The sequence below is a fragment of the Podarcis liolepis genome (assembly GCF_965112155.1).
Source record: "Podarcis liolepis genome assembly, chromosome: 15".
NCBI lineage: Eukaryota > Metazoa > Chordata > Lepidosauria > Squamata > Lacertidae > Podarcis > Podarcis liolepis.
The window spans coordinates 42551605-42576105 of NC_139566.1; the positions used below are offsets into that span (position 1 = coordinate 42551605).

A 24501-nucleotide genomic window follows, 5' to 3' on the forward strand; every position below is an offset into this window, starting at 1 on the left:
CTAAAATATTGAAGAATGCTCTACACCACAGAAAATGAAAACACTGAGAACTGGCAACAGGAAGATTTATTTCAGAAATGGAAAACGACTTCCAGATCCAGTCTTAACCTTTTTTCCATAGCAGTCAGTGCATTTAAAACACATGGCTTTCCCCCAAGGATCCTGGGAACTGTAGTTTGTTAAGGGTGGTGGAAATTGAAACTCTGAGGAAACTACACCTCCCAGGATTATTTGGAAGAAGCCATTGTGCTACGGATGTGACCAAAGTCCCATTTGATGGGCACCTGCTGTTTCTGCCCCTTGTTCGATGATGAGACTCCAACAGAATCAGACAATATTATAAATAAAAACACCAGGAATTTTTTTACACAGCTTTCCCCATGAGACCTTTATTGGGGCGTTTTGCGCAGTGCAACACCTGCGTTCATAGTATAGAGTCACAGTATACGTGGTAATAATAAGATGCTCTGTAAATAGGTGCCAGACAAAAACATTCCTCTACGCCAACGGCCTTTGACCCATCTACGGACAGCCTTTTAAATGGTTTTGTGCGTGGGTGGAGTCACTGTTTTTTGTTATGTGTTTTTGTATTTCTATACTAAATACAGTACTGTAGTAGTAATAAGAAATAGCGTGTGCATTTTCTCTGAAATGGGACCATTGAAAGATTAAAGGAACCAAATTCGACTTTGAGAGGTGGAGAAGCAGAGCAACTGGGCTTCAGTTTTTACGCCGCGCTGGCTCCAGAAGACGAGGACGTGCAGCTACATTTAGGGAATGGGGCCAAACGCGACACGCGTTGCTGCGGATACTTCCCATGCGAAAGAGAGCCCCGCGTGCGCGCCTGCGCGGTGCCTTATCTGCGCCCCCGGACCTTCTCCTCATGGCTCTCTCGGGATGCACGACTCTCTCCCGTCAGACCACACGAGTAACAAACTCTCGCGATGCGGCCGGACGTGTGACCTCTTACTCTTGCGTGAGCACGCACGGCGCCGCCATCTTGGGAAGCAGCATCACGTGACTCCCAACGGTCGTCTCCTCGACCTCCTCCTTTTTGCCCCTCCCAACGGGGAAAAAAAGCGGGCCTAGGCCAGCGCTTGAGCCTGAGGCGGCAGCTTGCGGGTTACTCCAGGGAGCTACGAGCCGGCATCGGGATTCACGGAGGGGGTTCCGGCAAGCTTGGGCATTTTAGAAGCCTCCCCCTCCCCTTCGCATTCCTCTGAAGTGAGGGAAGAGCGTGAGGAAACGGCGGGCCACGTGACCGAGGGACGCGGCGAAGGATCGTCCGGGCAGCCCGCCACGTGATGCGAGGGAAGGCGGCGAAGGAGCTTGTGGTGACGACGCCGAGGAGAGCAAGGAGCACGCGTGCGCACTGGCGTTTCCCTGGGCGCGAGGGGCAAGCGAGACGGGAGGGGCGGCGGAGTCCGGGCGATGGTCACGTGGCTGCGCAGTGGCGTCGCGCGTCTCCGGGCAGAAGAAGGCGGCGGCCGCGGCAGCAGCTCCAGCAGCCGAGCCGTCCTGCTGAGGTCACGTGGCGCCGCGTCACCCGCCGCCGCGAGCCTTTCCCTCGCCGCGCGCCGCCGCCGCGCCGCCCCCTCCCTCCCCCTGCCCTCTCTGCGCGAGGGGAGGGCAGGCGGGCGCGCAAAGATGGCGGCGGCGAGTTAGAAAGCGGCTGAGGCGTCGAGGAGGGAGAGCAGCTCGGCGGAAGGAATCCCGGCCAGAGTGAGTCCCTCCTGCCCCGACCCTTCTGGGGTGTTTGGGGTTTTCATTCGTCGGTGGGGGGGGTCCCTCCGCTGCCGCCCCGCCTTCTCTCTCTCTGTCTCTCGTAGCTTTGCTGTATTGAAGGAAGAAGCGCCCCCCCCCGCTCTCCTTCCCCACACGCACCTTCTCTCAGGTGTTGCTCTCGGGTCCCCTCCCTCAGTGCTGCGCAGGGGAACGTTTTCTGCCGCCTCTTTCCGCCCCTCCGCGCACCCCAGACGGGCTTGAGAACAACAACACAGCGCAGAGCCCTGAAGTTCTCCGTTGCAATGCGGGGAGGGGGCTCTTTCTTCCCCCAGCCCTTCAGCTTGAGAAGAAGCATAACTGGCCCCATATAACAGACATAAGAGAGGAGAAATTTGCTTTAAAGCCACCCCTGTGAAGAAAGTAACTGAGCTCGTGTGTCGTCTCCTTCGCACACTCTCCCCCCCCCCCAAAAAAAAATTCTTACGGGTTTGTCTATGGTGCAAGGGGTCTTCTCCCTCCTTCCCCGTTAGGAATGGGTTTTTCTACTTTCTTTGGGGTTTATGCCAGGATACCAAGCTGTTTTACTGTTGGAAAAGCCTTGCAGCTCCCGGTGCGGCTTAGCTTGGTGCCCTCGAGTTACTGTTTGACTGCAGTTCCCCTCATGCTTCATCATTGGCTATGCCAGCTTGTACTGATGCGTATTGTAGCCTAGTGAAATATGGAGGACAGCACATGGGCTACCACTGACCTAGTGTCTTCGTTAGGGCAGGGTCTTGTTTCCACCTTGATTGAACTAATCATCTAGCACCCCCTGCTTCCACATAGGCTGGGCAGAGAGGAAAGATGGTGAGGACTGAGTGTGTAACAGGTAATCCCCTATATGTATAGTACTGTAATTGTATATGGTCCATTAAAAAGAAATCTAATCATTTCTAAACCAAGGTCCTTGCACACACCTTGCTTAAATCTAAATGTTAATATCAGTGGATACATCAAGATTAGAGATAGTAAAGAAGCATGGTCTTTCAACTCCAGTGTTTTGAAATAGCAGCTGGCTGTTCTGGCTTGCTCTATAATGTATATAAACATAGTCTTTCACAGGCTCTTTCAACTGAAGGGAGGTCAGAACAAACTCCACTGCAGTTTGCCAGTGGCAATAGCATGCTTGCAGATGGAGTCTTTTTCAGTGAGCTGGGATTTATGCTTCTTTCTTTTGTTTGTGAAAGAAGTTACAACTTCAGCTTATAGCCCTTTGTCAAAGGATGCCTTGAGCCACCTTGTTGAGGTGTGTAAGTTCTAAAGAGAATTGCCTGCATTTAAAACGTGGGGACAGCTGTAGTTTGTTCTGCCTGCCTGACTAAGCAGAAATCATTTTCATTCCTGGATGTTTCTCGTTCTTTTTCCTTATCTCAGCAAGCAGACTTTCATCTTTCAGTGAAATGTAAAAGTCTGCTACTAAGAGGGGGTATTCTAGTTGATCAATCAATACCATGTGTATAACAATTACACAGGTGGAGCTAACCTAACCTGGAAGTTTATGTCCTGCACATGTGGTTTATGTGGAAGGCTAAGATCTGGTGATCCATATAGGAACTTTTTTGCAGCATTCCTGTAGAATCAACATTGTTTGGAAAACATTAATTTGTGAAATAGATCCAAAGTCTGTTTAACCCAGAGCCAGGGAACCTGTGGCCTTCCAGAAGTTGCTGAATTGCAACTCATACCATCCCTGACCATTAACCCTGCTGGTTTAACTTTGTGAACATAATTCTCAGAGTTTGATGGGGAAAACAACCTACCTGGATCTGTTTTGTGAACATGAGTATATTTTCTTGCTCCAAAGACAGAAAACTTTCTGCTTGAAATAAATGGTATTGGAAGCTGTTGTATTCAACTTAAAATCCTGATAAATGACCGTGGTAATTTCCACAGGCTTTCTTGAGATTCTCTTTTAATAATGAATATATTTTATCCGTGACCTAGTTTCATATTATTATTTATTAAATGTGTTAATCATTTGTTACCTAAAATGTCTGCAAGTGACTTACATTTCAAAACATATACACAATACATTGTACTGTAGGCAAGGGGAAAATGTTTCATGCAACATATAAAAACTCCACCCCCAGTAACAGCTACAGGAAGCTTTGGTTGTAAACCAAACTCAACTGAATTTATCAAAGGCCTGGGTAAACTGTCTCTTAGACTGGGGCTGAAAAGATGTCAGTGAAGGTGCCAAGCAGGCCTCCTAAAGAGAGCATTCCACAGATGTGGAACCACTATTGAAAAGGCCGCCTCCCTTTGCCACCACCACCTTCCAAGCCTCCCTCAGAGGAGGGACCTGGAGAAGGGCCTCACATAATGATCTAAGGGTCCAGGTATGTTCATTTCTGCAATGCCTTTCCCAATAATATTGGGCTCCTGAACCATAAGGAGTACAGTGGTGCCTCGCAAGACGAAAATAATCCGTTCCGCGAGTCTTTGTCTAGCGGTTTTTTCGTCTTGTGAAGCAACCTTCTTAGCGGCTATTAAAGGCTTAGCGGCTAAAAGGCTATTAGCGGCTTAGAAAAAGGGGGGAGTGGAAAAAAATCGGAACACTTGCAAGATGTTTTCGTCTTGCGAAGCAAGCCCATAGGGAAATTCATTTTGCGAAGCAGCTCAAAAACAGAAAACCCTTTCGTCTAGCGGGTTTTCCGTCTTGCGAGGCATTCGTCTTGCGGGGCACCACTGTATTAAAAGTCAAAACTAGCACTTTGAATTGGGCTCAGAAGCATACAGGCAACCAATTTAATTGAACAGAATTGGTGTTCTCTTCTATTCATCTTAAACCTGTGAGGCTGCAGTAACTGAAGCTTCCAAACTGTTTTCAAAGGCCCCATCCATCAGTTGGAGGGCAAAGTGTTGTACTTTATTGCAACCACTATAATCCACTTTAAAAATGATTCGGGTGGAAGGTTTCATATATATATATATAGATAGATAGATAGAGAGAGAGAGAGAGAGAGAGAGAGAAATTGTCAAAACTTAGCAGAGCTCTTGATGTAGCTGTACACAACTTCAGAGACCAATTCAGTTCCTTCAAAACTCAAGGGAGAATAACCTTAATAGTAAATGTGTTTTAGTATTGCTTTTTGGTAGTTCACTTTGTGCTCTTCATTACTGGAAACTAATGGTATCACCTTCCTTGTTACAGGAAGGGTTAGTCTAATGCAAACAGTTGTAGTAAATGAAAGATAAATTGTGTCTCTGTGTTTTAAGTTAACAGTATTGAATATGGTCAGAGTATAGCAACCATACATGCTGAGCAGACTTTACAGAAAAGTAGAACCAAGGGATAATGTCCATATTAAAGACCCAAAGCAAAAAAAAATAAAAGTATTGGGGGTGATACTTTATAATTTGGCCGACTTATCCAGGTGGCTGTGGCCAACATGTGATACCCCTTTCTTATGTGACACAGGCACTCCTGGAAGAGAGTAGAAGCTTATGTGTGGCATAGGCATGCCTGCACCCCTTCCTACTATTATGCGCAGAAGACAAGATCCCTGGCCATTGGCCATTCTTGCTAGGGCTGATAAGAGTTGTAGTTAAGCAACATATGGAAGGCTAAGGGTTCCCTACCTCTGACCTAATACCTCAGACTTTAGGTGAACTTGTCAAAACAGTTGCCCATCACTGGCTTGGTGAAACAAGGCATGCAGTCCTCTTAACTATGAACTCTTGTCAGAATCCTTCTATATTCTAACAGCATAGTTGCTGTAAACATAGTTATTTGTAACTTTAGTTCCACTGCTCTGACCAAATCTTCCAGTGCCCTGATTTTAAACATGTTTATTAGAAGCAAATCCCAGTGACATTATGGTGGTTCTTTGGAACAATAGAAGTGTGACCTAACCTAATAGTCTTTACCTAACAGGAACAATAGTTCTTCACCTAATGAAGAACTATTAGGTGAAGACTTAAATGCTTTTTGAATAATTTTATAATTTTCTAGTATTTGTAAGAGTTGTCTGAGAACTTCATAGGTGCTGTAGTTGTGCTTGTGGAAAGTAAGCAGAAGGATTGTCTTCTTGAGTTCTTGCCACTTAAACCACCTAATTGTAAATTTGCTTTGTTTCAGAGATGGTGGAACCAGGACAAGATCTGTTGCTTGCTGCTTTGAGTGAGAGTGGAATCAGCCCAAATGACCTGTTTGATATTGAGTCTACAGATATGGGTCTTGCAACCCCAGCGCCAGCTGTTCAGCAGGTCGATAAACCCAAAACACTTAAATTGCTTACTGTAATAACCTTTTGAGCTGCCTTTTCATTCAAGTACAATGCTGATACTGGGTAATTGAAAAGGGAAAATAATGATATTTAAAAAGTTATCTATTCTACACTAAAACAAAGTGATAGCTTGGATATGAAGCAACATGGCTGTGGAATAAGTGTGCCTAACCAGTTTGGGTGCAAGCATTGCATCCTAGCCTCTTGTACATTAAATTTGCCCAGTTCCAAGTCAATAATGTGCTTTAGTGTTGTGGCTAGAGATAGTGTGATAAAATCTAGGAAATAAACTTTTCGGGTTATGTGCTGCTCCTAGTGGTAGAAAGTTTGGGAAAGTTTCTCCTGTGACATTGTAACATTTTGTATTTCTGCCTGTGGTGCTGCTTACGTCTTGCAAAATTTTAAGCATTTAATAATATCAGATCCATCACCTGGTCAGTCTTGTCTTTCAAATTAATTGCAATAACCTATCCTCATTTAAGCATTTCGATTCATGCCATTGAAGTCATATGGAGAGAGACTGCTTTCCCACTCTTGCTACTGTGCCCTGTGCTGCCCTCCTCTTGATACTGAGGAGGAGATGTGTGTAGGCTAATGGTGTACGCTATAGCATTGTTTCTCAACTGGTGGCCATATGGCCCCCTGGGGCCCCCCAGGTTATTTCAAGGAGGCCACGGGTAAATGGGGGGCCATGACACAAACAGAAGAAAATAGAAAACAAGTAGCGTGAACAGAGAAGTGACCATGCTTCCCAGTGGATGAATCGCCACACGTACCCAATGGCAGCATTGCTTCCACTTCTCCTTCCCACTTCTGCACTCCACTACTTTTTGCACCAAGCTGTCCAGTAGGACAGAAGGGCCACAGGAAGGAAACAATATCGGAAGTGAGCCATGGTCGGAAAAAGGTTGAGAAACACTGAGCTACAGCACTGCACTTGCATGGAGAATGCAGGGTGAGCGTGCAGGAGAGAAACTATATAATCACTATATAAAAATATGTGTTGTCATCTAGAAATTGCATGAGGTCACAGTTGTCAGTGTTTTTTATTTTTCAGTAGTAAGTGCAAGAGTATCTTGTGTGGAATATCTGCATACCTGTTGTGAACACATATTGCATGTCTGCGCATACAGTATCTTCTTTGGGATATATCTAAGAATAAAAGCTCTCCAACTGTCATTTGGTACTAACCCATTCACTCAGGTTTCAGAGCAATTTCATTGCTGGTTGAGAGACCAACTGCCTTTGGCTTCCTCTTGACTGTAGACTGTATTAAATAGATAAATAAAAAGGCAAAGCAAGTGAGATGCTTGTCTTACTTGAATGTTGTTTCCAAGATATGTTATACAATGTGATTTTATTCTCTCTGTCTTTCTTTAGTCAGCCCCAGTTAGTGCCTTAGAACTGGGCATGGAGACTGAAACATCACTTGCTGTTAAACCAGAACCACAGACTGCATCTTCTCCAGCTGTACTGAACATCAGGGTAAGAGAAGTAAAGCCTTAATTACCGTATTTTAGGAAATGGGGGGAGATGTATCCATGTTTAAGATGCCCCCAAACTTTTGACATTATTTTTAAGGGGGAAAACCTAGTCTTATACACGAAAAAATACAGTAAGTGTGTGAGTTGGAAATTTGCCTCTGATGGAATTGATTACATGAAGAAAGAAAAATGAGCAAGCACAAACTTCCTGCTGATACCTTGTATCACAGAATGGCTTGAGCTATGAAGAAACAGTTTTTTCTATGGGAAAGGTGTTCAACTACAGTGTAGAATTCAGTGTTCACTGTCTTGCATATCATGCTGATTCATGTATGTATTGTATGGTTAGGGCCAAATCTACCTTGGGGAGACAGTTGAGTATATTTGGAACCCTTAGTATTGTACAGTATATGGTGCTTCTTAAGACTTGTTGTACTAAACAGGTCCCAAACTGCCCACACCATCAACATTGTATAATGCACTGTTCTTGATCTGTGAATGAAAGCCCCATCCACTCAGAACAAAAACATTGGATGCCACCCACTATTAAAATGACAGCTCAACAAAAAAACTAAATAGTAATTTGGAGGCGGGAATCCAGGAAAATGTCTTTTAAAAATTACTTAACTTTTACCTAAGTTAGGAAACTTGCATAGGGTAAGTTGTGTTGAGAACTTTTCTGATGCCCCAGAGTTAACTTAGCATGTGTTTTTAAAAACAAAAAACAAAGCTTTATAAGTACCCATTAATTTGATTTTAATTTGATTTAATTAATTTTATAATGAATGTTTTAGAATGTTGAACTATTTTGATTGTTGTTAGCCGCCCTGAGCCCGGCATCGGCTGGGGAGGGCGGGATATAAATAAAATTTATTATTATTATTATTATTATTATTATTATTATTATTATTATTATTATTGCCCCATCTTAATTCCCTCCCCACCATTAATTTTTTTTTCATTCTTGCTGCATTGTTGGCCAACTCCTGCCTGCAGAGTATATATCTACCCGTTTCCTCCATTCATTGCTTTCATTATATTCATTATTGCAAGCACTGCTTTTTTATTATATTATAACCAAATTTCTAAAAAAGATAAGATTTTATACAAACACTTCTGTCTTGCCCAGCTCAAGCAAACAAATGAGACCCTGCTGTGGAGTCTGAGATTGAAACTGGAACTATTCAGTTTTACGTTTTTGCTTTCACTTGCAGGCCAAGACTAAATAAGAGTTTTCAGTTGGGTTTTCCAGCAAACGGTAATGATCTTTCTGTTCTTTCTGTAGCAACCACCATCAACTACAACCTTTGTGCTGAATCAAATAAACCAACTTCCTACTCTGGGAACTACCATAGTAATGACAAAAACAACCCCAGTCACCACCACCAGGCCGACGATCACTGTAGCAAAAATTATACAGACCAGCACCACTACCAGGCCGTCAGTTGCAGCGCCAGCAGTTCGGAATGCCCTGACGTCCACAACTCCCAAGGACCAGATCCAGCTAAAAGATCTGCTAAAAAACAATAGTCTTAATGAGCTGATGAAGCTGAAGCCACCTCCCAACATTGCTCAGCCGGTTGCGACAGCTGCAAGTAAGTGGCTTAAGAAGCTGACTGGATGGAGTATTAGTTTTGGGGGGACTTGAACAGAATAATCTTGCATGCTCATTGCAGACTCCTTAGCCATTTGTCTTTATGCTAGATCACCTTTCCTCAGCTTGGTGCTTTCCACAAGTTTTGGACTACAGCAACCATCTTCTCTTATCATTGGCCACATTGATGGGATGATAGTTCATAGTTTAAAACATTTAGAGCAGGCTTCCTCAACCTCGGCCCTCCAGATGTTTTTGGCCTACATCTCCCATGATCTCTAGCTAGCAGGACCAGTGGTCAGGGATGATGGAAATTGTAGCCTCAAAACATCTGGAGGGGCCGAGGTTGAGGAAGCCTGATTCAGAGGGTACCAGATTGGAGAAGGCTATGTTAGATATTTGGTATTTAGCCTGATTTTTTTTCTACAGCATCTTACAACAAAATGGTGTGCAAGCATAAACTGGACAGGCCAACTATGTTAATGTGACTCTTCTAAATAGATAGTAAACTTTGTAGCATGTAATACTGTAGGCCAATCTCTGCCAACCTGATGACCTTCACAGGCAGCACTGCTGATAGAACTTGTAGTCCAAAATGTCTGGAGGGCACCAAGTTAGTGAAGGCCGATGTAGGTGAATTGCTGGGCATGGTGTGCATTAAAAGCTAACCTGTGTCATGAAGTTTACATTTGAGTACCTTTACAAACAGGACTCTTGTTTAGAACATACTTGCTCTGTTTCATTTTCTCTAAATGCAGACTGTGATGGAAAGCAAACTCTTGCAGAAAGATAAAGACTCCTCGGGGGGAGGGTATTTCTGTGAATGAATAGACTCTTCTTAGGTGGCATAGAAGCACATGAATGTTTTCTTGGTTAAAAAGCATTTACACTGTTACCTGTCGTGAAAATAGAGTTCGATTTTAGCCTTGCGTTCTGACTCATAAAGATGTGGTGAAATTGTTTTCTTTAAGTACACTCTGTCCAGGGGCCAAGGATGTGACACATGGAAAACAAATAATTTCTGCAAGTCTTTGAACATAACATACACATCCCAGAATCATATCAAGTTATTAGTACTATTGCCATATTATTGATTTGGATGAAAGAGAGAGAGAGAGAGACTGCTAAATTCTGTGTTCATCTAAATAATCTAAAAATTATTTAGACCCCAAAATGTTGACTTTCTTCCAGAAATAATTGTAGTTTCTACAATGGTGGTAAATGCCACCAAATCAGGTAAGATAAACTTTGGTTTCACTGCTAAAACTGGGAATTGGGCTTCCTCTCTTTAACCCACCCTTCAAGGTGATCCAGATGTAAGTTTGATTTAACGGTGGCACCTGTACTGGTTAACAACCTGTTTAGTGTTGCTGTGGCAGAACCTGTTGAGAAACTTTTGCCTTTTTGTTTGTTTAAAATTCGCAGAAATTTACATGCTCTGACTCAGCATTCAACTATAGAGGAGATTTGATTGCATTCTAGAAAATTTAATTTGTTATATATTAACTTGGAAATTTTCTCTTTGTAGCTGATATAAGCAATGGTACTGTAAAAAAGGAGGCATCTACTAAAGAGGTAGCAAGAATATGGATAAATGACATGAAAATGAGAAGCTTTTCTCCTACAATGGTAGGTGCAACTTCCTCAGCAGCGAGGTATACATTGCTCTCTAACGAAACACTGCTCCTGAAAAATTTAGTTCTCTGCACCTAAAAGCCAAATAAAGAAGCTACTGAAGGAGTGACTGCTCCTTTAACAAATAAGTCTACTCCTTAAGATCTACTGAGGTCTTGCTCTGCTTATCCAGAGATTAGGGAAAGCCATTCTCTTGTGGTACTGTGACTTGGGAATTCCTGACCCAGCTCTATTCACAGGTGCCTACAGCTGCCAAGATTTAGGTTTATTTTTTAAAAATAAATACCCCACCCCCAAATTGTTTCTAGTTTCTATTGGACCCTTATAATGATGATGATGATGGTGATGATGATGATTATGGAAATAACAATAATAAATATATTTAACCATCCATTTATGGCATGCTCTAAAAATATTTTCAAGCCAATCCCAATTTAATATTTAAATTTTAAATGCATACATACAGTGTCTGTCTCATTTAGTTCATAAAAAGAAACAAATGAAATAAAGAGGTTTCTTTAAAGTATTGATAATCCACAAAGTTCACGTCCCGCTTTCTTCTCTTACCTTTCCAATGTTTGGCAAGCTTGCCGGAAAAGAACTTTAAAGCCTTAAATTTATGCATCCAGTATTAGTTCAAATTACAATGTTAAATCGATTCATCCACTGGAATGCTTATTTATTCTTCTCTTAGTCCCTGCAGATTTTATTCCATGCAGATCAATAGCTGCTTGCAGGGGGGCCCTCTTTCCCTCCCGGGTGTGGATCCAATTGATATATTCTTATTAAATGTTGTTGTTTTTTTAAATGACTATGTCCAAATTGGCCCGGATTCCTTTTACTTTTTAGAGAAGTCGCTGCTTTTTAGAGAAGTCACTGCTTTAATGGCAAAATGCTTTAATGAAACATTTTGTTGTGAGGTCTTGATCGTGCCGTGTGACTGTGCTCAATGTCAGAGCTCCCATGGCTCCCTCCAGAGCTTTGGGGGCTACTAGAGAGCGTTCCTGACACCACTGGAGCCTTCAGAACCCAAATTTTCCTTTTGGGCTTTTTAGAGAAGGTGCTTTGCCAGTGCTCCCTTCCCGCCTCCTCGCAGCAGTCGGGTTGCTCAGGATGAGCAAACCCCATTGTCCACCATAGCCTGCAGCACACTGGAAGTCTGGCATAGCACTTTTAAAAGATAAACATTATTCTCTGTTGGTGTAGCAGAGTCTTTTGGCTCCATCTTGCTGATTAGTTTTTAGCGTTGCTGTTTCTGTATCAACACAATTTACAAATATTCATCTTTGCTGCAGAAAGTTCCAGTAGCAAAAGAGGAAGAAGAGCCTGAAGAAGAAGATGAAGAAGAAATGGGTCATGCAGAGACATATGCAGAGTACATGCCCATAAAATGTATGTTATTCAACTGTATAGGTTATTCAACTGTTAAAAATTGTTAAACTACAGTACATAGGTATACCAATATCTTTCTTGTAAGTAGATAATTGTTGTAGTGTGTATTTGTATATCTCCTACCTCTTTTCATTTGAAGACTGGGTCTCAACAGATCTCTAGATTCATTCAGCCTTCATTGGCATAATTTCGACAATAAAATCATAAGGGGGGGAACCATCCATAAAAGATGTCACTGTGAACATCTGCCTTCTTCACTCTCCGCAGATCTCTAGATGTTTTTCATCCTAGTGTTGCGGGGGCTAGAATGATGTAATAAAACATACTGGATAGTTACACAAATGGAAGTATGTGCTGCCCAAGGGGAAATGCAGGAATTTAGGAGAGGGAATTCCTTGCATAGGCAGAATTGCCTTTGTGTTTATCCAAGGCTCCTTTTAGGATATCACTTCAATGGATTATTTCTTCAGGGCATTTTTGCCTCTTGGTTGAGTAAGCAATCAGCAGATGTTTGTTTCATGTGTTGAGTACATTTATGTCCTGCATCTTCCATCATGGAGCTGAAGGTGACATACATGGGATCTCCCATCCAGGCATTCTACCAACTCAGACCTCATTAGCTTCAGGAAGGTGGCTTTATCATGTGGTCTAAGGCAGTGTGGTTGCTTTGCATGCATCTAATTTTTTTGGGGAGCATCTTTAGTCCCTTGCATTTCTTCAGGAGATGGGACTAGGCCTGTACCATCGCATGTAAATCTTGCAAACAAGGCTGTATATAAATCATGAGTCACACTGAGATAGAACTCTAGTTTCTGCCCTTTACTTCGTAAACCCTCCGAATTCCTGCTGGCTTTGTAGATTAAGAGCCTTGTATTTAGAGCAGTTCTTAGCTTTAGTTTTATAAAGAGCAAATGTTTGAATTAGAGTCACTAAAAAATTTATCTTGCTGAAGTAACCTCTCATAGGATGTTGCCTATAATATTTGTATTATATTCTACAAACAGTAAAAATTGGTCTGCGTCATCCTGATCCAGTGGTAGAAACCAGCTCTCTCTCCAGTGTTACCCCTCCAGAAGTTTGGTATAAGTCTTCAATTCCTGAAGAGAGTATTGATAGTGGCTGGCTGTCAGCATTGCAGCTTGAAGCTGTTACATACGCAGCACAGGTATGTCATGGTTTCATGTTTACTCAAAACGAACCAAGTTCCCGTTCAGCTACAGAAGGAGTGGGATTGGCGCGTAACTTCTGCTGTGCTGAATCTTTTATCTTCCTTTTTTTAACATTCTGCAGCAACATGAAACATTCCTACCCAATGGAGACAGAGCTGGTTTCTTGATAGGTGATGGTGCAGGTGTAGGAAAAGGAAGGACCATAGCTGGAATAATATATGAGAACTACCTCCTGGGTAGAAAAAGGGCAGTATGGTAAGTAGAGATCACTTAAATTTTTTTTTTTGGGGGGGGGGAATGCTATGTAAGCAAGATCCTTAACTTTTTTTTTGCCTGTATCTTCACAGTTGTGTTTGCTCTCTCCTAGGTTTAGTGTTTCAAATGATTTGAAATATGATGCAGAAAGAGATCTGAGAGATATTGGAGCAAAAAACATTTTGGTTCATTCATTAAACAAGGTGTGGATTTTTTTACTATGTACAGTTGAAGCAAAGTATTAGGTATGCTTGTGTGTGATGCACATTATGTGAATGCTGTATATCTTAGACATGCTAAAACCTGCTGTTTATGGTTTTGTTGCCTTCCTGCCTAAGTTGCAATACTAGCACACAGTTGCTTAGAATGCTGCTATTCCAGTGCAGTATTATAAAATCAAGATGTTGGCGTGGTGTTAGAGCCCTGCTACAGGCTTGATGAGCACTTCAGGATTGGGGTGGGGGGTGGTGTCCAGTTACTAAAACACATGACAATTGCTTGAGCTTTCTTGAGTTTATTTGGATAGTAATTTGCTTCTGAACTCTTCCACTGAAATTTGTAGTTCTCAACAAATTTAGTTGTGGTAAATGCTTCTTTAGTCCTTTGCTTTACAGCATTGGATATCTTGCTAGACTTCTTAATTAATTAATATGATTAGTTTTACGAATCATCATTTACATGAGTCTCCATGTCTTAACTATCTCTTAGACATTCATAGATTTAACAAATCTGTTAAACTTGCAAGATTATAGTAACAAATGAGTTATTGGCAACTAGATGTTATATATACAGTGGGAAAGAGTCTTATTGATCTGGGTGGAAGCGCTGCATAACATTTTAACAAGTTCTTGGAAAGAACTGCATTTGTGCAGGTTTTTAATTGGGAATGGACAGATTTATTTCTAGTCCACTTCTGTTTTGCATGTGTTCACTCATAAATCCACTCTGTTCTGCATCTATTGTGAATTTTCTTAACCACACTACAGTACAGTGATACCTCTGGTTGCGAATGGGATCCGTTCCGGAGCCCCATTCGTAACATGAGCAAAATGCAACCCGCGTGTGCATGGGTCGTGAGTTGCCGCTTCTGCGCATGCGCGTGATGTCATTTTGAGCGTCTGTGTGAGCGGCGAAACCCGGAAGTAACCCGTTCCGTTACTTCCGGGTCGTGGCAGGACGTGTCCTGAAAGAACGTAACCTGAATCTAACGTAACGAGGTATGACTGTACTCTTTTCTTATAAAATAAGCATTTTGGAACATGTTTGGGCCAAGAACTTTGTAACAAAATGTGAACAAGTGCAAAAACTGAAGGATAATTGCTACAATCTGTGTATTGGTCTGGGAAGTACAAATCAAGTCAGTTCATTAAAAAATGTGTACTAAACAAAATCTTGCAGTATCCCTATTTCTAATAAAGAGCAAAGTTGTACTGAATGTGTCATACCAGTGCCACTATTCACACTGAATAAAGAAGTCTAATGCTCTTTGCAGGGTTGAATATTTGGACTTCTTCCCTTACTATAGTGTACTGAATGCTGGGAGTTAGCCCACCTTTTTGCTGTCCTTTCCTTAGGAAATGCATTTTCCAGGGTTGTACAGTTACAGTTAAAAAGGGTATTGTAACTTGTGACCATAGATTTCAGGCAAAAAACATTTCTCCATGTGTCTTGGTATTAGAACTATTTCAGCAGAAACAAAAAGTGGCACAGGCACAAACTTGCCAAGATTAGGAACGTTTCTCATTTGAACTTTAGCTTTAAAAATAGAGAAAATGTGTATGAGCTTTGTAGGAGAAAGTATAGGTATTAAGATCACTGTGTTGCACTTAACATTGTTGCTTATATTGGGTATGTGCATCCTGTTGCAACCTTACAATAATTATATTGATGGAAATTGAATGTTGGATGTACAAGTTTGTAAATGAAGTTTAAGGAACTAATAGTTGTGCCAGTTGCAGGGTGTCTTTTATACTAATATGGTATTTTTATTTTAGTTCAAATATGGAAAAATTTCTTCAAAACACAACGGGAGTGTGAAGAAAGGTGTCATATTTGCCACCTATTCCTCTCTTATTGGAGAAAGTCAGTCCGGGGGTAAATATAAAACGAGGCTCAAACAACTTCTTCACTGGTGCGGAGATGACTTTGATGGAGTTGTATCTTTTCAGTGTTCTAACTTGGTACAATAACAGACTCTTCCCAAAGCTCTTTAAACCTGTGCATGCACTCACTTTCTTAAGCATGTGTGTCTTGCTGATTTTAAATTATTGGACTCTCAGTCACTTGGGAAAGGCATCTGTCAAGTGTAGAAGTGTTTCCAAGCAGTAAAACTTTTGTATTTATAATTAAATATAAGACATGGATGTCTAGTTAATTAATAAAAAGCTAAACTGATCTTTAAGCTGCAGTATTTGATTGACTTTTTAGCTCTTAGTTGATTGTCCAGATGGAGCCCCTTTTCTTACTTGCAAAAACTATTGTTAATAAAAGTACAGTACTTCTAAAAACTGTATATGTTAAACATTGTTTTGAGGTGTTCCTCATTCTCTTCCAAAAAGAAGGAAAGTTCTTACAAGGTGTCCACTGAAACACATGCATATATATGTCATACCAAAACAACCAATATGCACATTTGATTGACTAAAACTTGTATGATTAATCGGCTGCTGTTGCAGCCTTATCCAGTTTATCTGGGAGAAAGTCCAGCTGAACATAGTGAGATTCACTTGCAAGGAGAAGTGCTTAGGATTGTGCTGCATTATTTATTTATAATTGGGTAACATTATGACCAATCTTTCTGTTTCACTGTAAGTCAAAACTTCCTTGGGAGTAAGATTATTTTTATTATTAATGTCTATTCCTTAACAATATGTTCAGATAGTATTTGATGAATGTCACAAGGCTAAAAATCTTTGTCCTGTTGGGTCATCAAAACCAACTAAGACAGGTTTGGCTGTTCTGGAGCTGCAGAATAAACTTCCAAAAGCCAGAGTTGTCTATGCTAGTGCCACAGGTATGTACTCTGTTTTAAATGTGGTGTTGTTGTTTTGTTACTTAGGTTGGTGGAAAGATATGAAATTTAATCTAGATATTTTTTTTCAGGTGCATCTGAGCCACGCAATATGGCATATATGAACCGTCTTGGGATATGGGGTGAAGGAACTCCATTTAGGGAGTTCAGTGACTTTATTCAGGCTGTTGAAAGAAGGTAAGTTGTTGACTCCATATGTCAACTCTTGTTGTTTAATATGCAGGCTATAACTATGTGGTAAAGCTCAAGGTTTATATGAAGAAGATCCAGCATGAAAATGGTTATCCTCAGTAAGATGGCTCATGGGAATGGTCTGACTATGTTATTTGTTATCAAGTCGCACATGGCTCTTGAAGATTTCCCTGTTTTAGGGGGACAATTCAAGGCTTGAATTTGAAGGCAACATTATCTGCCAGAGGATGTAAGAACAAACATTTAATTCCTAGGCAGAGGAGGGAGGATTATTTCATGTGACTCAGAAATGAAACTGATACTATACTAAACCTGGGGAGCTGCATGAAACAAAATGGAGACTTGCTGTTGGAAAATCTGAATTTCTTCCTAGTGAAATATAGTGAATTGCCTTATTCAAAATGCATGCTTGTAAGTAGAATACCTAAATGTGAAGACTATTCAGTTCAGTGCCAAACTTCCTAGAGATGCAAAAGCAGTTGTGGGGGGATCTTGTCTGTAGAGGTCTCTGTCTATGATGGCAAGTAAAGGACCCATTTCTACCTTCAAAAGCAGATACTGCATTGCATTGTGTCACTTGGAGGTTTTATTTTTTATAAAAGTATGCCACCATACTAAAATATCGCTGTGGTATAAGAATCAGACATAAAACACCAATATAAATGGTCCAAAACAATTATTAAAGTGACTAGTCAAGAAAGTTTTAAATAGCTGCACAGGCCTGTTGGCATGAAAAAGTCTTCAAGAGGTGCCTCAGTCAAAAGTTGAGGGTGCTTGCTGAATCTGCTGGAGGAGTGTTACACAGCACGGGGCTGGTGACATTAAACTGCAATACAAGTCTCTCTTACTGTATACTGAAACCAGATGGCTCCAGAAGGCCATATTATCTAGTCCTTCAGTCACAGAGCAGGGTCATTTGCTCACCTGGACCTTGCTTTCTCCCCTCCAATAAAAGAACCATCCAAGCCATAGGGTGCCACACGTTTCTCCACTCAGTTGACATTAGCTGTTCAGGCACAGGAAGGGGGTGAGAATGCCTTCTGGTTCCTCCTCTGTTCCCTGGAGACTTTCTTATTTGAGGCAAAGTCCATGTCGTCCATTGATGTAAATAATAGAAAGCTTGACAGATTCTCCCTTCTCATGTCTATAGTGTATTTTTAAAATACGGTGCTTGCAACTCAGTCTGGTGGTGGTGTCATTTTGTAATAGTGCTTGAAGATATTTGTTCCATTGAAAAACCATATTTAATCAGGCTTTAATACAACATTAGCTTTCCCTAATAAATCCAAGAATTCTCTATTTTAAAATAATTTCCATCTTCTCAATTACCTTGATGGTTCCTTTCTGTTTGTTTGTTTTCAGAGGTGTAGGTGCCATGGAAATTGTTGCTATGGATATGAAGCTACGAGGAATGTATATAGCAAGGCAGCTGAGCTTTTCGGGTGTAACCTTCAAAATAGATGAGGTTCAGCTTTCACATCACTATGTTAAAATGTATAATAAATCTGTAAAAATGGTAAGTGTGTTTAAATACAGCATTTTACATGTTAAACTAGGCACTGTACCTTTTGAATTGTAGTTGAACACACAGACCCTAATCCAGACTGGTGTAGGGTGGCTGACCGGGTGGGTCCAAGGTGTGGTAAATGAATATTTGCAGGATGGGGAGGTAGCTGCCACTCTTAAAGATGCAGTAGTCTGCCTGCTCCTTGGTTGGCGGGGGGGGGGGGGGAGTGAACCCAGCAGTTTGTGAAAGCTGTTGCCCAGTTGCGCATGTTGTTGGGGAAGGTGCTCAAGAGGGTGATGACCATCCAGATGTTCTTGAAGGAAACAGATTATCTGGACTCATTCCAGTTGGGGTTCAGGCCTGAGTTAGGGACTGAGTCAGCCCTGGCTGCTCTGATGGAGGGCGGAAGGGGGAGGTGCTACCCTGTTTCTCCTCTTTGATCTCTCAGCAGCTCTTAATACCAACACCCATGGTATTTTGCTAGATTGGCTGTGTAGGTTGGCAGTTGGCAGTACAGTGGTTCTGCTCTTACCTAAAGGGTTGTATTAAGGTTTGTGGTGGCGGCCCTCCACATACGTTGAAGCATATGATGCAGTAACCTGAGAAAGATCCTTCTTGGTGCTGATGCTCCAGTTGGGGAACTTCTTCCATCTGACACATTACTGATAAGTTTTCATTATCAACTGAAGACATTACTGTTTGTTGGGTATTTGAAGCCTGTTAATTTAATGTTGTCTGTTAAGACTAATACCACTTGGTTCTTTAAGTAGTGTGTTTTAAATTAATTTATTCTACACGTAAGATTGATATTACAATAATAATATTTTAAATAATTCAAATTAGTCATGAGTAACTTACCCCACTGATTTCAGTGCTACATGTAAATTCTCTGGATTGAGACATGCTTGTACTATGGAAATAAAAATATTTCCTTGAAAAGTTGGTTTTCATGCTCTTATTGGTGAAGGCTTAGAAAAGATAGGAGAACATGTTTTTAAATGTTTCAAATAAGTTATTTTATCACTGAGGTGTTTCCCATCCTTTGAAAATGCGTTGTTTTTTTTTTACTGGACCTCTCAATGCATATTTGTGAAGCCTGTAAGAGGTGGCTGTCATTTGTCCTGACTTTTAAATATTCAGGTGTGTGTCTTGTACATCATAATGTAACTGCAGTCTTCAGGGTCAGATTAAAAGCACTAATGATAAAATTATTGATTTGAACAAAGTTACAGCGATCATTCTATAGTGCAGAAGTTGACAGGGAACCCTGGGACTCCTCAGTGAGAAGATCAGTGCAGTGAGTGAGTTTCCCTGAAGGACAGAATACTCATTGTTGCTAGTCGTCTTTGGCAGTGTTTTATCATGGGGTACATTATTGTGTGGGAATGGAGAATCTGTGGCTCTCCAGATGTTGTTGGATTTCTAACTCCCGCCAGCGCCAGCCGGCATGGACAGTTATTAGAGAAGATCAAAGTTGTAGTCCAACATCTGGAGGGCACCAGGTTCCGTCTCCCATTTTAGGGTCTATTCAACTCATAGAAGGCAACGCTGAGGTCCAGTAATTATTGGCAGCACTCTTTCTGAATTGACTAAGCACCTTAGAACGATACATCCTTGATTCCCTGAAGGTAGCAAGTTAGAAAAGAACTGTGATAAACTGAAACATTCTTGGACAAATCATCTCAGGTTAATTTGTTACACTGTAAAAGTTCGTCATTTTTACTTATAGAAAAATTTCTGGTGTTCCTTTTTCAGTGGGTAAGTGCCAGGGAGAAATTCCAGCAAGCAGCCGACCTCATTGATGCTGAGCAGCGGATGAAGAAGTCCATGTGGGGCCAGTTCTGGTCTGCCCACCAGAGATTCTTCAAATACCTCTGCATAGCTTCCAAAGTGAAAAGGGTGGTACAGCTGGCACGAGAAGAAATAAAGAATGGCAAAGTAAGTTTCAGGTTGGCCTTGACTCTAGAATGTTTTCAAAGCATGGCTTCATTTTCTCAGGGAAATGTCAGAGTGACCTAATGTGTGTGGATGGGTGGGGTTGGATATGCTTTGTATATTTGGAAGAGCTTTAAACTTGAGTGTCCTTTTCTCTCTCCAGTGTGTAGTCATTGGGTTGCAGTCCACAGGGGAAGCAAGAACCTTAGAAGCTTTGGAAGAAGGTGGTGGGGAACTGAACGACTTTGTTTCCACAGCAAAGTAAGACTCCTATCAGTCATACAAATCTGGGAGAAGTAACTTAGTTTTTCAGGTTCCTGGAAAATGCAGAGACCTGTACAATAAAAATCAATATAGGTTTCGCCAGCAAGCTTACTAAAAAATGAACATGAAGGGAGGGAGGGCTCGCTAAAGTGGAGGAGGAAGTGAGCAGGCTAATCAACTGCACTTGGTCTTTCAATGCTGTTTTAAAACTGCAAATGTTGGAGATGTTTGTCCCGCAGCTGCCTTTTTTCTCCACCCCAAGCAATCAGAATTTCTGGAAACTCTTGGAATCCAAATGAGAGCGTACAGTGATTGAGAACAATAGGAAAGAATATTACAGAACTTAATTGATCTTTTATCCTGAGGAAAAGTTCGTGCCAGCTCTAAAATCATCGCATAGCTGCTACAAGTTTCTTTACTTTCATTATAGGTGCTGTACATAAGTTCATGTATTCACTGGGTTGTATTCAGCAAAGTCATTGCATAAGTAGAGCAACCTTTGCTTCCACACCGGAGCATCCTCCCCCTGCACACCCCAGATTGCTCTGGTGTATTGGGAGAAACCCTGGGAGCAGACCTGAGGTGTATGTGGGTTGTGGGACAAAAAGAAGCAGAAGCCATGCGACTTGCACAGTGACTTTGCTGGGTATAGCGGCACCTTGTAGGCTGATTTTAAGTTAGTTATTTTTAAAAATCTCATCTCTGACTGCAAAATGTTCTCTTAATTATGCAGCCTTCTGCTGCATCATTCATAGAATTGTAGAGTTAGAAGGGACCCTGAGGGTCATCTAGTCCAACCCCCTGCAATGCAGGGAATCTCAGCTAAAGCATCCATGGCAGATGGCCATCCAGCCTCTGCTTAAAAACCTCCAAGGAAGGAGAGTCCAACACCGCCTGAAAGAGTCCATTCCGCTGCCCAACAGCTCTCAGAAAGTTATTTCTGATGTTTAGTCGTAATCTCCTTTCTTGTAACTTGAATCTATTGTTTTGGGTCCTGCCCTCTTGAGCAGGAGAAAACAAGCTTGCTACAGCTTTTGACAGCCCTTAGATATATGAAGATGGCTATCATAGTCTCCTCTTTTCCATGCTAAGCTTACCCAACTCCCCCAAACATTCCTCTTAAGGCCTGTTTTCCAGAACGTCAATAATCTTGATCATCCTCCTCTGCATACATTCCAGCTTATCAGTATCCTTAACTGGAGAACTGGACACAGTGCTCTAAGTGTGGTCTGATCAAGTCAGAATAAAGTGGTACTATTACTTTCTGTGATCTGTTTGCCTCTGGAGCTGTGGAAATTGCAATTTTATGTAAGAGGGGAGATGGTTTTTAAGGTCTTTGGTTTTTTAATTGATTGGTCTTTGTTCAAGCAGCATATAATATAGTGTGCTTTCAGTGACTCTCACATGCCAAGTCATGGTCCTTCATAATTTTCTGCCATGATGCAGTACTGTGGATGATCTTCTTTTAAACAGTATTGACCCCAGACTAACCAGTCCCCATCTGATTCATTGCCGCTCTTGGTATGGCAGTTCAGACTGAATTGAGATTTAATAGCATCTGCCTGAAACAATTCAGACCTTCAAGAAAATACCACATAAACAGCTGCATTTAAAAATGCTGGGAGAAGAGAAATTTTAGGTTGCCCATTCAACGAAGCAAAACTGTTTTTTCTTTTTTAAATCTGCAGGGGAGTATTTCAGTCTCTCATTGAGAAACATTTCCCAGCTCCTGACAGGAAGAAGCTTTTTAGCTTGCTGGGAATCGACTTGTCTGCTCAAAGTAATAACAACTCTCCTAGAGACAGCCCTTGCAAGGAGGACAAAATGAAGAAACGCAAAGGTACATAGTTGTAATGCTATTCTAATATAGTTAAGATAGTGGTTAGAGATTTGGACTAGGACCTGGGAGACCAAGTTTCAGATCCCCACTTGGCCATGAAGCTTCACTGGGTGAACTTGGGCCTGTTTCTCATTCTAACCTACCTTACAGCGTTGTTGTGGGGAGTAAATGAGGGGAAGAGCCATGTACGCCACCTTGAATATTGGATATAGATGAAATGAAATAGGAAAATCTAGCCGTATTGGCAAGTAACTGTGTTCACAGGTGTGCAAGGGAGACTAATCAGCAATTGTATAGAGCAGGGAGTCTTGGCACTGGGTCACTGAAGAACTAATTCAAGCTACTGGTACACTGATTTTTACCCACACTCAGCTGCAAGTTCTTCCTTATTTGAACAGACCATAGTGTCTGTCTTCTGCTGTGAAGCTTTTTGTCTGAAATACTATGTTTGTCACTTTCTCTATTGCCTGAACTGATTTAAATATCAAGAGACGTGAAAAGCAAATCTCATTTGAACCACCCTTTTTGTAAGTGGTGCCCATTTAATTTTGAGTGTTCAGGAATTGGTTGCAGAGGGCTTTGCACTGCTCGTTCTTACTATATAGGGGCTTAATAGGCCTGCTGCACCACAACAAACATAGAACCTTCAGTAACCCCTGCTGTTATATATGCCTCCCACCCCAGTTTCCACATCAGAGTGACCAGGGTCTTAAACTGCTTTGCTCCCATGAGGACCCTTCTCTCCAGCTCCTTAACTTTGTGTAAAATAATTATAATTGGTACAGTAGGTGATAACAGCAGTGAAATATCATGACTTGTTACAGGAAAAGACTCCATACAGTTAGAACAAGCAAAGGAAAACTCACACACATACATACAACCTTGGGTTTTTTAACATTTGGCTTGTAAACTTGGCAGTGTCCTGTGAGGTGCCCTCATCTCCAGCCCTTTTTTATCAGTTCCAGTGAAGTTGTAATTTTATACTTTGAAGAAGACTTGAAAGGAAGCCTGTTAATGTGTAAGGAGTACAACAGGACCCTTCCCCCCCTTTTCTTTTTCTTTTGATATGGTTTTCCACCTTGTTAAACATCCATAAATAATAAAAAATCTACAAAGTCTTTGCTAACATCCCATAGAGAGAATAGTGGGGGTAAATGCCACTCAGTGATAGCCACCTCTTTATTACCTTTCATATGAAAAAGGTGAAGAAATAAGCAGAGAAGCCAAGAAAGCGCGTAAAACTGGCGGGCTAGCTGGGAGCAGTTCTGATGAAAGCTACAGTGAGTCGGACATCTCGGACAATGAAGAGAGTGATAATGAGAGCTCCAGGTTTTTAAGCTCTGGGGAAGATGATGACTTCAACCCGTTTAAGGATGAATCTAGCGAGGATGATGAAGATGGTGAGATAATAATGGGTATCATGTAATATAGTATTTCTTCTCAATTGTTGCTTTGTTGCATGTGCTGCCACTATTCACTGTAGTATTCCTTTGCAGAGGCTGAGTATAGTACCATCACATTTTGTGGGGGGATTACGCTCCAGGGATGGCACATACACACACAAGCACATATACTTGAACCACTCGCCATGCAAGCATCCTTACCTTTCTGGAGCCATCTAGCAAGTGGGCCTTGATCAGTTCTAGAATACTCTTGTTCAAGCTCCGGAGTGCTCTTGTAAGAGAGTTCAAGAGGCTGTTCAAGTTCTCACAAGATCTTGCAAGAGCCATGTAAGCAAGGCTTGGAAGCTTCTGTGCTGGGAAAACCCTGCACAAAAGATCTTTTAAGCTTTCTGCTTTCCATACATTTAGTTTGTGTGATTTCAGCCGGCCAACCTTTAACCACATAGAACTGAAACCGCACGTGTTAAATGTGCATAAGTTACAATTGTACTGTTTTTCATTAAGCTGGTAAAAGATTTACCTACAAAAGAAATTGCTCTGGTGCATAATTTTCATATTTATCCAGAAGCCTTTTTTTCTCCTTTAATACATTTTATTTCTCTTCAGACCCCTGGCTAATTAGGAAAGAACATAAGAAAAATAAAGAAAAGAAAAAAAAGAAAAGCATAGACCCAGATTCCATTCAGAGTGCCTTACTAGCGTCTGGACTTGGATCCAAACGGCCCAGTTCTCTTTCTTCCACAGTAGTTACCTCCTCTACTACAAATACGTCTGGTATGTTGAATGTGCAGCTTCTGAATTGGCTTT

General features: G+C 41.5%; 1 protein-coding gene across 1 annotated transcript in view; it reads left to right on the forward strand.

Moving 5' to 3' along the window:
• The first annotated feature begins 364 nt into the window (after nt 1-364).
• The window catches only part of SBNO1 (strawberry notch homolog 1), a 39064-nt gene continuing 14927 nt past the window's right edge, over nt 365-24501 (forward strand). The window contains exons 1-18 of the mRNA XM_083476380.1: nt 365-1722; nt 5846-5973; nt 7374-7478; nt 8763-9072; nt 10600-10700; nt 12002-12098; nt 13103-13263; nt 13389-13522; nt 13635-13725; nt 15517-15678; nt 16400-16535; nt 16625-16730; nt 18108-18261; nt 20008-20190; nt 20351-20448; nt 22140-22291; nt 23494-23691; nt 24301-24468. Coding sequence (XP_083332506.1) covers nt 5848-5973; nt 7374-7478; nt 8763-9072; nt 10600-10700; nt 12002-12098; nt 13103-13263; nt 13389-13522; nt 13635-13725; nt 15517-15678; nt 16400-16535; nt 16625-16730; nt 18108-18261; nt 20008-20190; nt 20351-20448; nt 22140-22291; nt 23494-23691; nt 24301-24468 — 2482 coding nt within the window. The 5' untranslated portion in view covers nt 365-1722; nt 5846-5847. The remainder of the gene's footprint in view (nt 1723-5845; nt 5974-7373; nt 7479-8762; nt 9073-10599; nt 10701-12001; nt 12099-13102; nt 13264-13388; nt 13523-13634; nt 13726-15516; nt 15679-16399; nt 16536-16624; nt 16731-18107; nt 18262-20007; nt 20191-20350; nt 20449-22139; nt 22292-23493; nt 23692-24300; nt 24469-24501) is intronic.